The sequence below is a fragment of the Sus scrofa genome, chromosome 7 (assembly GCF_054392235.1).
Source record: "Sus scrofa isolate SSC_HxYL_T2T_F1_AM1 chromosome 7, Sscrofa_HxYL_maternal_Yorkshire_Landrace_v2.0, whole genome shotgun sequence".
NCBI classification, from domain to species: domain Eukaryota; kingdom Metazoa; phylum Chordata; class Mammalia; order Artiodactyla; family Suidae; genus Sus; species Sus scrofa.
The window spans coordinates 110,214,621-110,230,800 of NC_139389.1; the positions used below are offsets into that span (position 1 = coordinate 110,214,621).

Below are 16,180 nucleotides of genomic sequence, written 5' to 3' on the forward strand. Positions count from 1 at the left end.
AGACTTACACCTTAGAATAAGGCCTTTATTGTTTAGAAACAATCTTCCAGAAGATGAAATGATCCAAGATTCCCCAAAAAATATTTATTTATACAAAGATTTTTGAGAGTAATATTTGTATTTGTCTTTATACCTCAGTCTATGCATCTGGGGCCAAGTCATTGTGTGGCACGTGTGCAATTTCCCCGCACGCCTCACACGTTGTAGCACCTGCTTCCAGGAACACCAGATGAGCACAAGGTCTTAGAGGGGTCAGGAGAGGAAACCCATAATGCCCCAGGGCTGCACAGACCCACACTCCAGAAATGTGCGCCCTGACCTGGAAGGTGTCTAGCCAAATGTCCAAGGAGAAATACAATCAAGGAAGAAGGCGAGAGGAGGAACCCAGGGGGCAGAACAGAGAGGGTTAATTTCCCACCCTCTGCTTCTGAGTTCAGCATATCCATAGGGCCCAATATAGTGGACGGCCCGGGAACTACCTTACCTGGATTTTCTCCCTGTAGTGACCCTTGATGCTGACTGATGTCCATGGGACAATTTGCAAAACTAACAGATTTGTCCTTAACCCCAGGTAAGTATAAGGTACAGTTCTGGGACTTTGTCTTGGGAACCTGTCTGAAGAAAAACACTTGCCTTGTATGACGTAATCCAGATTCCCTAGAGCAGACTTGGGGCGGCGATGAGCCATCTGACCTCAGCTCCAAGCATCTTCCAGTCTGGCCCTGTCCTGGCCATTCTCTGCCCTTCCTCCTCCCTTGGGTATCCCAAATCCCATGGCCCCACGCGGCATCCGCTTGCCATCCCTCTTCCTCTGTCCCCACCACCTCTGTCTACGTCACAGAAAATCCGTGTGTTCTGAAGAGTTCAACCTTCCCCTAATCAAACCCACACTTTCTTTACTACAGTGATTCTCAGAGCCAGCAAGAAAGAGAAATGTTCCGAAAGGGAACCTCCGTCTCGGCCACTTGCGTGGAGCTGAAGGTTGTGGGCTCCAGGCCTCGAGGTGAGGTCTGTTGCTTTTGTGTTTCCCGAGGAGCAGGCAGGCAGGCAGTGGCAATTCTCCTCCCTCTCTGGGTGGCAGGCGGGGCTCAGCTGCACTTGCAGGACTTCACCACCATGTTAGAGAGCTGCTCCACCTTGGCGGTCCTCCCGACGTAGTACAGGATGGTCAGGGGCTCCAGGTCCTGGGGCACGCAGCACGGAGAGGCCGAGGCTTCGGGGTTCAGGGTGTTGTACAGCCCCAGCACCTGCAGAGGGATGCGTCACTTAGGGCCTGGAGAGCCAGGCCTGGGGCCTGGGGCCCAGGGATCCCGTGGGGTCTGGGGGCTGCTCCAGAGACTGAACAAGTGGCAAACCGGGCACCAATGCCGCCTCAGAGGAATTGGCAGAACATGGTTTGGGTAAATCAGTGGTTGCCGTTCACCCACACGGGATGCTGCACATGGCATGAGCAAAACCCAGTTACTAGGGGGCTTTGAATGGATCATGAAATTCTCTTGGCTGTGAACAAACAGCCCTATATTGGTGCTTCCTAGTTGTAACTGGTCACTTTGGTAAGACACGTTCTCACTAAACACGGCCTTGGGCCGTTCAGTAAGGGCCAGAGGATGGGGCCCCAGACGGGACACGGTAGGAAGGAGCTCTAAGGAAATATGCTTCCCAAACGTTTCCCAAATACTGCCCTCTCTTGGATTCCCCTTGAGGGAAAAACAAGCTAGTTTCAGAGTCTTCCCTCTCTCCCTCGCTTCCCTTTGTTTCTTTCTTCTAGGCCTTTGTTTCCTTCTTCTAGGCGCTTCCTATTGTCTTTCAAAATAACTTTTCTACGTTCAAAAGGAGAGAGTTCTTTATCTGCTAGTAGAAGCCTTTCAACCCCAGCATCTCTTTCAACCCCAGCATCTCTGACATAGAGGGTAGCTTTGTGAGAGCCAATCAAGTTCCATAGTACAAAAAGCAAATTAAAAGTCTGGTTAAAACTATGGATGAAATTTTAAAGGGTAAATTGTGACCCACTAGAGTTGGGCCAATGTGCCAGTTTCAGAACCCTCACCAAAGGGATTGTACACAGACCGCCAGGTTGACATCTGCTCATTTAGCACACAGCGCTTCATGCATGCTTTTAATAGCCCCCGGCGCCCCACACGGCCTGCCCCTGCTCCATACCGAGCTGTGGGTTGTGTCTGCACTGCGGAGGTACGGGCAAGGGCCTGAGCAGAAGTTGGCATAGTAGCCCTTAGGTTCATGGACCCACTTCCAGCCCAGATCCTGTCGGAAGTCAATGTAGAGAGGGCGCACACAGCAGTTCTCCTCCAAATTGCTGCAATAACAACAACAAATTTATAGAAAATCAACCTGAAACGAAATCACCAATATGAAAAACTTCATAAATGGCTTCCTTATTTGCACTTGGCGTCTTTACTGGTCATCGTAAGAGGTGGTTCTAATCAGTAGAATATTAGCTGCAATGGCATTTTCCTTTTTGAAGACCAGGATCCCAAGAACATAGGCACAGATACCTACATACAGTGATAATGTATGAAGAAGAGAAAAGAGGCAAAAGTTGCCCTCCCCCTTTTACATTGCAAATTAAAACCAAGACTTGAAGTGCCTTACATAAAATCCAGCACTGAATGCTATTAGCCAGCTCAGTTTTGTTGAGGTTGGCTTTATTTTTACCTTCTATCTAATGTACACAGCTTGTATTCTCTAGAAGATGACTGCTTTGTCTAAATCTAGAAGCTACTGAATCAAAACAAGGCATCCTTCTGGGAGACTCATGATTCCTGGATTACCCCACATGTGATCATCAGGCCGCTTTAATTCTGTTGCCTACGGAAATCCATTTGGCAAGACCTCTTGCCAAGTGGGCATCTGGCCTGTACATCTATATCTACTGAGACCTAGAATTTGCCTCTACCCAAGGCAACTATTGGCCAAAAGCTGGCTTTTGTGGGTTCCAAAAGTGAACCATAGCAGATGCTTTTGTTTATCTACTCAAGCCATTCCAGTCCCCCTCCTCCCTTGCCACCTCCTGTCACAACCTGGAACCCCAGATACTTGTTTTCTTGGCCTCCCTTGCAGGTAGGGATGGACATGTAACCTAGCAATGACCAGTCATATCTAAGAAGAAATATGCAGTGGGTGAGGGCAAATTCTGGCAAAGATATTCGATTCTTTCAGTCACAGATGGAAGAGGAAAGCTGCTGGTTCTGCTCTTTCCCTCCTCTTCTTGTCTCAAACATGGACAAGATGCCTGAAGCTCTGGCAGTCACTGTGACCATAAGCAAGAAGATGAAAATCCAACATACTGAGCCTGGCAGCCTGGAGAGAAAGAAAGCCTGTGTCCTCAAGGGTATAAGTAAGCAGCCAGACCAACCCTGGACCTGCTGCTACACGCTTCTTGGTAACAGGAAATCCTCTGTGGTTTAAGCCACTGTCACTTGCAGCCAAGAGCATCCGTTCCTAATTGACTAAGAGCCACACAGAACAAATCGACATGCCACCTTCAGACAGCTGGAGGCAACCACACTGCCTCTCCTTCATGTCCTGTTCCCCAAGCTCGACATCCTCAGCTCATCCAGAAGTCATGGTTCCAACTCTAAAGATTTCCCAGTTCATTCTCCCCAGCTCCGGGCATCCTCCTCTCCAGCCAAACCGGCCCATTCATGTTCCTTCCTTTACTGGAAGTGCTTCCTCCTCTCACATCCCTATGTACCCAAGCCTCACTCATCCCTGAAGACTCAGCTCCAATTCCACACCCTTTGACACCTTTCCTGCATCCATAGAGGAGCTCCTGTTCCATTTCGTAAAGAACTTGAGACCTTCCCGTGGATGTGGTCATTTTCTACCTTTCAGTAATTGGTACATGTGCTTTTTTTATTCCCCCTCCCTTATAAGTGAGAAACCAAACTACCCCGAAATAAGAGAGGATGCTCTTTTTTCATCTCTTTACAGTGCCACCCCACTCCTTCCGATTCAGGTTATAATTTCTCGAGCTCAAATTCTCTGCTGCACATGGAGACATCCGATTTTCCCTCATCCCGTAGTATCCTTGGCCCCTTCGTGGGGAACTGAGCCCTTCTTTAATGGAAATCTCTGCCTGAATCTCCCCGCCACACAAACATACCCTACAAGTCACTTTCAACCATGAAAACCATGGAGAGGTCAAGCCTCTCCAATCCAAAGCGCTTTAGCAGCATCCTCCTCCTCCTCCTCTGCTTTGTCTAGACCCTTCCAGAGTTGAGCTGCGGAAAAACAGCGGTGCTCCCAGAACAACAGAAAGAGACTTGTAAGAGATGCTAAATCGGCATTGGGATTTCTGCGAAACGCATCAGGGACCCTCAGCTGGGCACAGCCTAGCCCGGGGCCTGACCCCCAGGAGGCACACAGTCAGCATTGTGTAGGAGGTCACGGGGGCCAGGTGGGCCCAGGCTTACCGGAAGCAGTAGTTGGTGTCCAGGGCCCGCTTCTTCCTCTGAGCCCCCAGGCCTGGGTTGTCTAGCCGGTCTGGAGGAATCATCATGAGGATTAGATGAGGGCTGTGTTCCTTCTTCTTCTTAAGTCGCCCCAGGTCTCCACGGCCCGGATCATCCTCACTGTCCACACCTGCAGAAGGGGTGGAAGGTGACGGTCCCCTGTTTAAGGAGGGCGGGTGGGGGAGGCTGCTTTCTCGTCCCTGCTCAGGAGGAGGGATGGAGCAGTCTTCGAGGGAGCCGAGGGTAGGATGCAGCATCATGCTAACATCCGGCTGCCAGAAGGAACCCGGTGGAGGCGGAGGAGCCTATATCCAGGGAACCCGTACGATGCCCCTGATTGAATCCCCCATGACTGCTGTGCATACATCTTCCAGAGGGCAGAGGGCCCTTCTCAAGATGCCTCCTGGGGGACCTTCAGGGACCATGAAGCCTCCCTGTCACTGGGCAGTGCTAAGACATTCCTTTGGGCTGTCAGTTTAGATTCTGAGACCTAGGGTATGAGTTTCTCTTATAATCTGAACTGGTCAAGATGGCGCAGAAGTTTCACCTATGATTTAAAGTGTCACAAGTTAAAATCGTTCGGACCGGAACCAGAGGAACCAGAATGAAGGATCGTTAACATTCAAACTGCACTTAGAGTTTCAAAAGTGTTTCTTCTGTAAAACTCAGATGAGATCAGGAAGTGTATGATAAACAGCTTAGCAGACAAACTCTGGAAGGAAAACCTGCTATTTCATCTGCAAAGACTAAAAACTGCATTAGAAAGAGTCTGAACTAAAAGAAGATTTCTTTTGTGACAGCTGCCAGCTGTTGTCCATCTCCACTAGGGACAGGAACATGAGGAGCTGAGTTTGCATGGTGACAGGAGGGACTGGGACCTCGTGCAGGGGCCCTGGGACTGCAAGATAAACGGGAAACTGGATCTCAGATTTCCTTTTTTGAAAATATTGATGAACAAGATGACTGTTTACCAAAGTGAGAGGGTTTCACCCTAACCTGGCCTGTAGGTAAGAACGCCACAGTTCTTTGGAGCTCTTAGGTTCTGTGGTTCTGTGATTAGGATGTCAAATGCTCTGCTTTTGAAAATTTAAAAAAAAGAAAAAAAGGCTCTGAAACAAAGCCCGTGATGGGTGAAAGAACTGCCCAGGGCTGGAAATCCAAGAGAGGCCTGCCCCTTTTTCCAGACCTGCCTCTGATCTCAGGCTTTAACTTGGTTGCTTTGACCTTGACAAACCACCTGGCCTCAGGTGTGCCTCAGTTACCCGAAGCGGGGCTCTGAAAGGAAAATGGAACTTCCCTGAAATCCAGAGACTGTCTGGCAAAACCAGAAATGACTCTCAACTATTTTGCCATCTCAGCCCAAACCCCTGAGGCCCGAAGCCATCGTTTCACACCCAGATGACTGATCGGGTGGGCCCTGCGACATGTGGCAAGTCCAGCAGTCAGAGCACTCGACTTCACAGCCACCAACGTTCATTTCTTTTAGGGAAAGGGAAGACAAGTGTTATTTCATGAGCATCCGTCACTATTTCACATTTGTTATTTAATTTTGTGACAACCCCGTGAAAGAGGGTCTCTCACTTCCATTTTACCGACTGAGCTCAGAGAAGTGGACCAGCTTGCCCGCATCCTGTCAGGCCTCTCATCACCATGACACTGCCCTCCAGATGCTAATGTGGCCTCAATTGCCATGAACTGAAAGGCACACTCCTTGCATGAGAGGCAAGGCAGAACCCCTCAAGTACAAAATAGTTGGCTAGCTCTGTGAGGGAGCTCGGTTCCTCTCCTTGGGGTCTGGCAGGGGGTCTATTCTGGCTCATCAACTGCCCCCCCACCCTCCCATACACATCTTTTCTGTTACCTTTGAATTTGATTTCCATCACCTCTTGAATGTTTTCCAAGATATCCCCGTTGGGCTGAAAGGTGTGACACGGACAATGAATGCTGATTTCCAGACCCAAGTTGGATTCTGCAAAATAAGACACAGAGTCAGTGAGAAACGCAGCTTTGTGTGAGGCGGAGGTGTACCCACCGGCCACACCCGGGAGGGCCAGGGCCTTGACTGAGGGTCACGGGAGACAAAGTGCGTCAAGGCTGTGGCAGCGCTTCACACGCCTGCTGCCACATTCCACATACTCCTGTTCCCTCACCAACAACCAGATGGAGGCGTAAACCAGCCGCCATTGTGAAGGAGAATTTTCATCGTCATCTCTTTTCGAAGGATGGTATTAGGAAAATATTGTCACCAACCCACGAGGGAACAAAAGAATGAGGAGACAGGAAAGAAGGAAATGACCAGTCACACCCGCTTTGTGTTGGTTGGGCGAGGAGATATTTGAGGCAAGCCGGTGAGAAATGATGCAGGGGAGAGGCTGAGGGACAGAGAGAGACCAGGGGAAAGGGGAGATGGAAGAATGTCGGAGCAGAGAGGCCTTGATTCAAAAGGCCACGAACTCAGAGGGTCACACGCTGGAAGGAAGGTGGCACAGTCTGAGCTCTAGGATTCAAAATCAGGAAGCAAGGCTGGAGCAAGTTCTCCTGCAGGCAGGCAGCAGCATCAGTCAAGGTGAGACGCCGGCCACCAGGGCTGTGACTGCAGGCAGAGGGAGTGGAAGGTTCCAGAGGAGGGAAAGGCAAATTGCAGTTACAACTGGCTGCATTTTCCGTACGGAACAGGGATGTGATGAGGTTCCTTTGGAGTTTCTTCTTTGGGAATCCTTCTTCACCTTAACAGGGGAGCTGGAAAGATGGGTGTGGGTGGCTCGCGGAGGGAAAACCACCAGCTCAGGAAGACAGTTGCGAAATGAGAGCAGGTGGGAGGAGGTGGCGGAGGGCCACGGCCAAGGGTCCAGGTGGCGTGACCTCAGGAAGGACAAGTGTGAGGAAGCTTGGAGGGGCCAGCGTTTGGTGACTGACATTCTGCAGCCAAAAAGGCGAGTTCTGCCCCTTGCTCCTTTTGGTTGTGGGACCAGGTATTTGGGGAACTAAAATTGGGAAAACAAGGAAATTAATAAAAGGGGGGGAATGAAGTGGAAAGAGAAAGGGAAGAAAAGAAATGAAAAACTGAACTGAACCCGGTAGTGTTGTCCAAAGAAACCAGGCAAAATCTGCTATCATGTCAATTCTGGTGGGTAAGACTCAATCAAGGGAGCCCTATTGATGCAGGGCAGCAGCCAGCTGTGGTCAGGTATTGAGTTCAGGGTCAGCATTTCCAGGAGCTAGGTGATTCATTGTTCTCTGAGGTCACCCCGTTCTGTGTGAGCATCCATCTTTGGGGCCAGCCTGGGCTTTTCCTGAAATATGGTGTCATCAGGGAAAAACCCTGAAGGGTCCAGGCCAGTTGTGTATCCTTCTGGTGGCCAGAATGGCTCAAGCCCAGAGATACCAGTCACTGTTAGGCAGGCCTGGATGTCCCAGTTCTACTGGTTAAAAACCAGCTCAGTCCCTTCTTCCATAAACTCTATACCAAGTCAGGGCAGCTTCTGGGATACACTGACACCTGCTGAGCATGAAGAGGTCTGTTCCCAAAGGTTAGCTGTAGTGGGGAGGGGAGGGGCCAAGGAAGCTGAACCCCAGACGGAGAACAAGACGTGAACAGAGAGGGAGCCCTAAGGAGTGTCACCTTCCTGGCAGCTGAAATAGGTGCATAAAACACCTTCACAGGGAAGGGAAGCCCTGTTCCTGAAGGGTTTACGTATGCTGGGAGAGACCTGGAGTGTACATGTTCCATGCCTGTGAGTTAAAAAGTCAAGATACAGACACATTGTGGCTCAGGGGTTAAGAACCCAACTAGTATTCACGAGGATGCGATCCCTGGCCTTGCTCAGTGGGTTCAGACAGAATCCAACATTGCTGCAAGCTATGGTGCGGGTCGCAGATGCGGCTCGGATCCTACATTGCTATGGCTATGGTGTAGGCCAGCAGCTACAGCTCAGATTCAGCCCCAGCCTGGGAACTTCCATATGTTGCAGGTATGGCCCTGAAAAAAAAAAAAAAAAAAAAAAAAAAAGCCACAGACACATGTGTTGGAGGGAGTTCGGGGTAGGTGCAGGGGTGAGTGTGAGATGGTGGCCTGCTTGGCTAACAGGCTCTGTCTAGCATTTGTCTAGCATTTGTTGAGTGTTGCTACTGCTCTAAGACTCTATGTGCACTGACTCATTGATGTAATCTCCATGCTAATCCTACAGAGCAGGAACAATTATTGCCCCACCCCCACCCACCATTATACAGATGAGGACACTGAGGCTTAGGAAACTGAATGCCCTGTGCCCAGTATCCAACCAATAAGTGGTAGAACCAAGACTCAAACACAAGAAGCCTCATATCAGAGCCACACCCCTAACTGTTAGGGACAAAGGGGGCCTAGCAGAGACCACCAAGGAAGATGCCCACCATTCACAGAGATAGAAAATGGTCGTGTTTTCCCAGTGTGCCCCCTGTCCTGAGCCACCACCCAGCCTGCTAGGGGAGGAGGCCTGGCCCTGCACAGAGAGAAGCCACAGACCCTGTGGGCACCTGAGCCCCCAACCCTGGAGAGGATTCCGGGGGGCTCTGGACCCAGAAGGCAGCCTGGGAACGGTGCACAGTAGGTTCTTGGATGTTTGTTGAACTAATACAAGACCACAGGTGTGAGTCAGTGTCCTCACATTTGGAGCCCACTTGCTGCCCTGTCTGCGGGGGCAGGAGCCCTCAAGAGGGTCAGGAAGTCAAGTCTGTGTGCGAGGGGTGGGCAGCATCTGCCCGAGTGGGAGCTGAAGGCTCCAGTGAAGAACTAACCTCAGAATTGGCAGCAGTGGGAATGGTGGGTGGGGAACCCATAGGTTTTATTACGAAATTATCTTTTTGATGTCTCAAGGAGGATGGAAATCATTCTCGATGCAAACTTCTCATTGAGTTCTGCAGCTGTGAAAATAAGAACTCCTTCAAGTGCCCAGGGCTTCAAAGAAATCCAGGTGGAGCTGATCAAAATCAGACAGGGAAGCTAAGAGAGTAATTTCCCCAGCCTCTCCTTTCTGCAGCCACGTTGGGCTCTAGGCAGAGTGCCGTCTGAGTCAGAATTCCCATCGCGCCGCCGTCAGCTGATGCGCGTGGGCTCTCTGAGGTTTCTGCCTTCGTGCTTAGTAGGGAGATAGGCTGGAATTCCCAGTACCCTTGGGGCTGAGGCAGGACTTCCAGCCCCCTACCTGCCAGCTTGGCTACCAACTTAACGCCCCTCACAGTGGGGCTTGCAGCCTCGGACGCCTACAGAGCCTAGCAGGTTATGTAAGGGAGCAAAGTGGGCCAGTGTATCATGCTGGATTCAGGCTGCCGGCCTCTCTCGGGGACCACTGGGGAGTGGCGGGGCCTGTGGTGACTTGAAGAGCGCATGTGCCACCTCACACAGCGAAGGCCCTGCTCATCGCTGATGGCTGGTTACCAGATCCGATGATTTTTTTTTTTTTTTTTCAAGAAAAGCCAGAAGTCCAGGTTTTATGAGAAATCTGGCCTTAAAACAAAAACAAAACCTGTTGACCACCAAATTTGAAACAATGTGGAGACCACTAATCTGTGATCTCTGCCTTAGAGCTTTAACCTCTAATTGCCTAAAACACTGAGGACGAGGAAGGGCCTGCCTGCCTGCCCGGGACTGTGGATGTCAGTTCGCGCGCAGATGGACTGTGCATCTACAGCAGCTCATGAGAGTAGGAAATTCCTCACAAGAGGGATGCAAGGAACAGAAAGGACCACGTAGGTATTCTCGCTGCACCAAGCATCGGGCAGGCTGGGAAGGAACCTTATTTTTCAAGTGAGGAAGCAGAGCGAGTACGTAAGATATCTGTTAAGTCTGATAGGCCTATTGGGCAGCTCTGCTTGGATAACTCCCAGACCTTTCAAACTTCACCGGCTGAAATAGAAGCTGTCTGCAAACCTGCTCTTCTCCCAGGCCTTGCAAGTACAGCGGGTGTCACCAGCTCGGTGTTCAGACCAAAATCTTCAGAGTCACTTAGACTCTTCTTGTGACCTCTCACCCCACACCTAATCAGTCAGCCAGTGCCTCCAAAATGCAGAACAAATCCAGACCCTCTCCATACCCACGGCTACTCCCCTGGCGGAAGCCCATGTTGCTCTCATCCAAGCTGCGTCAATGGCCCCTAACTGCTTCCCTTGACCTTATGCCAACCGAATCACCACACCCCACATCCCCAGCCCCTCTTATAACCCTCCCAGGATGTCTCATTCCCCCGGAAGAGGTCCTAACCCCTGACTGTGGCCTTACAGGTCCTACATCATTTGGCTCCAGCTACCTCTCTGACCCCCCAGCTCCCTGTGCTCCAGCCACACCCATCGGCCTGCAGCCGCTCGAACAAATTAAGCTAGGATTTTTATTGCTTGCTGCATCTTTTGTCCTGACCTTCACAGACTGGCTCCTTCTCCTCACTCAGATCTCAGCGCACAAATTTCGTCTTCATAGAGACTCTCCCTGAGCATCTGTGTTGGACTCCAGCTAGTCATTGTCACTTCACCCTCTTCTGTTTATCACCATCAGAAAGTCCTATTCATCTGTACAGTCACTTGTTTACTGTGTGTCTCTCCCCCAGACCAAAAGCCCCATGCAGTCTGGGACCTCACTTGTCTGGTCCACTGTTGAGTCCCCAGGACCTGGCTCAGAGCAAGCATTTAGTCAATATCAGCTGAGTGAACAAAGGACACACAGCCGGTCAATGGCGAAGCTAAGTTTTGAACCCAGATCTCTGTCTCCCCTAGTTCTGGCCTCTTCCTTCTGTGTCATGAAGGACCCAGGTACCTGAGGTTGCTTCCAAAATACTCAGCCTAAGAGTCAACCTACCTCTTCTCAAGAGCCATTCACGCACAGTGTCTGTGACGTCGAAGGACAGCCACTCGGCGGCACCCCGCGTGGGCAGGTTCTTGCCGTCGATGTAGCGCTGCTTGGCTATGTGCTCATCGGGCTGGAGGATCTACAGGGCAGAGGAAGGAGTAAGTCTGGAGGCAGGGACAGGGTCCCACCCACCATGTGTCTTGGGGCAGGACGGCGAGGTCAGCAGGAGCAAATGAGGACTTGCTAAATGCTCCTTCGAGCTCCTCAGTTAAGTCTAATCCTCTTGATGACGAAGACAGATACAGAAACGAAGACTCAGAGGAGGCAGGATTCACACCCAGGTCTGCTGAACTCTGAGCAGAGCCCAGTCTGGCAAAGGAAGCAGCTTTCCCACCCAAGTGGGGTCTGTCCTGGGAGGGGGCTCACCTGGAAGAGCTCAATCCTCTGCTCGCTGCGCTTGGAGCTGGGGTTGGGCATCCGCAAGACCCGGAATTCTGCCCGGAACAGGTTGGTTTCGTTTTTCTCCACTGACGACACGTTGAAGCGGAAAATCTTGGAGGTGATTCCTTTGGGGCAAACGGCCAGATCATCTAGGGGACACAGCAGCAGGGAGAGGCATGGCATGAGCGAGACCCATGGGGACAGCATGCTGCCAGCGGACACTCACCAAGGGGCTAGGGTCCCACCTGTGACCTCACTAGAGTCTTGACGCTCAAGAGTAAAGGTGTAAATGGGAGGAAGATCCTGGGTGGCCCTGGAATCACACACAGGTCTGACCCAGAACCAGAGGGACCCTGGAGCCCACGGACTTGGTGCTAACAACTGGCCCCTCCTCCCCGGCCACTCCATCTGCGTTCTAGCGGGCTCTCCAACCTGCTTTCCTACTCTTTTGGAAAATACAGATTCTCCAAAGATATCAGCAATTCCTCCCTAGTAGTTTAATCATGGCATCGCCAGCGGATTCATTCACATGTTTGTTCCTTCAGGCATTCTTTCATTTATGGGATGTGCATTGAGCCAAAACCATGTGTCAAGTGTAGGCTAACACTGGGAAGCAAAAATGGACAGACAGGGCCCCTGCCTTCAAGGAGACTAATATCCAAGGGAGGCTGTTCGTACATGGACCAAACAACAGGACCAGAGGGAAAGTGTTCAAGGCCTTTAGAGAAACCCAGGCATTGCTGCAAAGAGGCCAGAGGAGGGAGACAGCCGAGAGCACCTCATGGAAGTGGTGCCTATTTGCTGTGGGTCTGTAGAAGGAAAGGCTCTAAGGATGCAGTCTTACATGGAAAGACTGCTGGAAGCAAAGGCAGGAAGGGTAGGGAATGCAAGCGAGTAAGAGGGGAGGGACCCAAAACAACCAGCCTGGAGCCCAGGAGACAAGGTCAAGACAGATCGGGCCCACTGCGAGAGGCAGAGACACAGACTGAGGGGTTAGATTTTATCTCCTTAACAGTAGGCAGCCATGGAAAGTGACACAGTGCTTTAGATCTCATGAGACGGCATCGATGTGACAAAGAGCCCACATCTGGAACCCAGCAGACCCCCAGATGTTTCTTTAAACCCAGCAGGGCCCTTACCCTTGGCTCCTCTTTCCTTGACAGCACATGCTATGCCCGCCTCTGTCACCCCAATGGCCTCTTCACCTCCATCCACGAGACAGAAGGTAGCACGTGCTCTTCCCCCACCTGCTCAGAGCCAGATAAAGGAGAAAGATCCTGTCTTTTCTTCGCAACCTCAAGGTCTGGGCAGCATTAACACCCAGAGAAAAACTTTCTACAGAAATGGTAACAATAGCCAGAACTTGAAATTCAAGCTCAGAGACCCAGATTCCACGCATAATGAACATGGCTGGAACAAGCCCATAATCACCACAGGGAGGGTGAGGAAGTCATGGACAAGGCGGGAGGATCAGAGGCCTGGACCCAAGCAAATGCACTACTGATCTTTAGGAAAGGATGAGCCAGTGTTTCTGGAAATTGCCATCTGGTGGGTCTGCCACTGGTTCTTAGAAAAGTCATGGAACAGATGTTGGGAAAACAAATGTGTGAATGCCAGTTAATGAAACCCTGATTAATAACTGGCTTTGAAAGAACGAATACCGCCAACTATTTCCTAAACCATTTCAGATAGAATCAGAAGGAGGACTCGTGATGGCAGTTTCATTTTTGAGTTTGCACGTTTTGTAACCCTCTGGACGTGGGGAGGCTCCGGGACGGGAAACATTCTCCAGTACTGATAGACTCTGTTCTCGGAGGAGCTGTCACCCATATGGCTTCAGTGAGGACAGCACCTCCAGAAACTGTTGAAAGAGGGATTAAAAGATACGTCGGCGTAGCATGGGTCTTGCTTGCTATGCAAAGGCAAAAGGAAACAGAAGATGGCCTGCGTCCACGTGGAGAGCCTGCGGGTGGGGGAAACTAGCCTGGAGGCTCTTCAGGACACCCTTGTCCCCACCCCCCTTTGTTTCTTCCAGCCCATCAATCAGACAGCGCCTCCCCAAGATAGACTCCTCTTGGTGGGAATTTCAAGGAGATTTCGAGGAGGTGGGAAGGGTCATGTTTTACCCCTGGGACCTAAGACTTCCAGAAGACTCAGAAGGGAAGTTAGGGGGCCTCTAGTGCAACCCGCTTCAGAGGAAGAAATTCATGCCCAGAGGGGTCTTGGCCAAGAATTCACACATGGATCAGCTGACACAAGCAAACTGACACTAGCAAGCAAAGCTCAGACACAATCCTTAGTGATTTTAAAAGAACTGCACAGAAGAGAAAACAAAATGTAAATATAATCTTGACAATTAAATCCACTGAACACGAGCAATGCTTTAAATAATCTATGGAATGAGGAGTTCCCGTCATGGTGCAGCAGAAACAAATCCGACTAGGAACCATGAGGTTTCGGGTTCGATCCCTGGCCTCGCTCAGTGGGTTAAGGATCCCGTGTTGCTGTGAGCTGTGGTGTAGGTCGCAGACACGGCTCAGATCTGGCGCTGCCGTAGCTGTAGCATAGGCCGGCAGCGGTATCTCTGATTAGACCCTTAGCCTACGACCCTCCATATGCTGTGGGTGCGGCCCTAAAAAAGCAAAATCATCATCATCATCACCACATGTGGCCCGTGCCAGAGTGTAACCCAACAAAAGGTAATAACACTAGTTTACATTTCATAGAGCTTCTATTAACCCATCTGACCCTCTAACGACCCTTGAGGAGAATGAGGAGAAGTAAAATTTACTGCTTTACAGATGAGAATAAGGAGCATCAGAAAAGTTAAATCCCATCTCTGAGATCACTCAGCTAGTAGGTGGCAGAGACGGGATTTGAGCCCAGGTCTCCTGACCTCATTTACTGAAGCAGAGACTGGAAGTTGGAGTGGACCTCAGAGATCAGCTAGGAGAGGGATGGTTTCGCCAACAAAATGCAGCAGGATTGCATGAAATGGGCCCAGGGTACCACCTTACGCCACAGACAAAAGCCCCTGCCCAGTCAGTTGCGTGCAAGGTTAAGCCCTGCTTCTACAGAACACTAGTATGATTGAGAGCTGGCCTGGGGGGGTCCACTTTTACAAATTAAATTATGACCAACTTTTTCCATTGCACACAAAGGATATACACTTTCTCATTTTTGCTATAGGGAGAGAAAAATAAGCAAAGAGTATTCCTGCAGAGTATTCATGGAAAAACCTAGAAACAGCGGACCATGTTTAGACTGTGCTTTTTTTTAATGCTTTCAGTCACCTGAGCTCCTTGATGTACCTTTGCTTATGTACCATTATTTCTGCTGGTAAAAATGACTGCTGGTTCCAAGGATGGGACAAGCTATAACAGTGCAGTAGTGATCCCCCCCTTTATCATAGCTCCTCCTTAGAGTCACCTGGCGAGCTTAAAAACAGATGATGCCTGGACCTGCTCCCCAGAAATTCCCACTACATCACTGGAGTATGGGCGGGTCCAGGGCCTTTTTTTTTTTTTTTTTTTTTTTAAGCTCTCCAGATGATTCTAATATGGAGCCAGCCTTGAGAACCACAGTTTACAGTGCTCTGCAAAGGGTACCATGGCGTCCAGATGTTGTGGAAGTTTGATAAACCACAGGTTTAAGGATTTACTCTTTAAATGGGTTAACCTTTAAATGTTAGCCCACTAAAATACTGTTTGGCCAATGCATCGTTTTGTAAAATTTTGAATCAGAAGCCCACATTTTGAGCCTAGGTTAAAAGTTGGAAGTTTTCACAGAAAGATTCAGATTTTCTGCCCTTCTGGGAAGCAGTTGAAATCTAGTCAAGCTGAACCCACATTCCCAAACACAAAAATTGGCAGGAGCTGAGCAATGGATGGCCTCTTCTAATGGGACCTGCCTGGTTCCAGTTCCCCCACCCCCCACTCCCCACCCCACCCTTGCCGACTCCCCTACACACCTTATTCCCTCCAGGACCCCAAGGCCAAGTGTCCTATGCAGTTTGTCACAGTCCCTGTGTTGCAGGTTTCTCTCTAGATCATTTGCTTCAGCCACCTGGCCTTTGTGAGCACTTGTGTTGTGAGCCCTCTAAGTTCAAGCTTTGCTCTCTTCACTGAGTCTTAAGCATCTTAAGTGAACTTAAAAATCAATAGGGAGCTTGTTAAAAATTCAGATTTCCCAAGACAACACCTCCCAGAGATTCTGATTTTGTAAGGGTGGGCTGGGGCCTGGGAATCCACATTTTTCACATATCCTTAGCCCTGGCCTAGTTCGCAGAGGGCGTTAGCACTTAGAACAGGTGAGTTCTTTCAATATGAAACCTCTTTTAATTTTCAGAATGAACAAGAGGTAAAGGTAGCATCCAGCAAAGAATGCTAAAATATCAAGTTTTCTCTTTGCTCATGAACTCTGGTTTTGCTCATTATCTCAGCACCAAACC

General features: G+C 50.1%; 1 protein-coding gene across 3 annotated transcripts in view; it reads right to left on the reverse strand.

Moving 5' to 3' along the window:
* Window positions 1-16,180, reverse strand: part of TGFB3 (transforming growth factor beta 3) — a 28,386-nt gene continuing 12,206 nt past the window's right edge. For 2 of the 3 annotated variants that reach the window (NM_214198.2, NM_001435013.2), the window contains 6 exons: window positions 11,716-11,879; window positions 11,299-11,428; window positions 6,334-6,441; window positions 4,434-4,602; window positions 2,161-2,314; window positions 1-1,247 (listed from right to left, as the gene is read on the reverse strand). In NM_214198.2, the coding sequence (NP_999363.1) occupies window positions 1,089-1,247; window positions 2,161-2,314; window positions 4,434-4,602; window positions 6,334-6,441; window positions 11,299-11,428; window positions 11,716-11,879 (884 nt within the window). In that variant the 3' untranslated portion in view covers window positions 1-1,088. The remainder of the gene's footprint in view (window positions 1,248-2,160; window positions 2,315-4,433; window positions 4,603-6,333; window positions 6,442-11,298; window positions 11,429-11,715; window positions 11,880-16,180) is intronic. The other variant, XM_084966738.1, reaches the window with a different exon arrangement.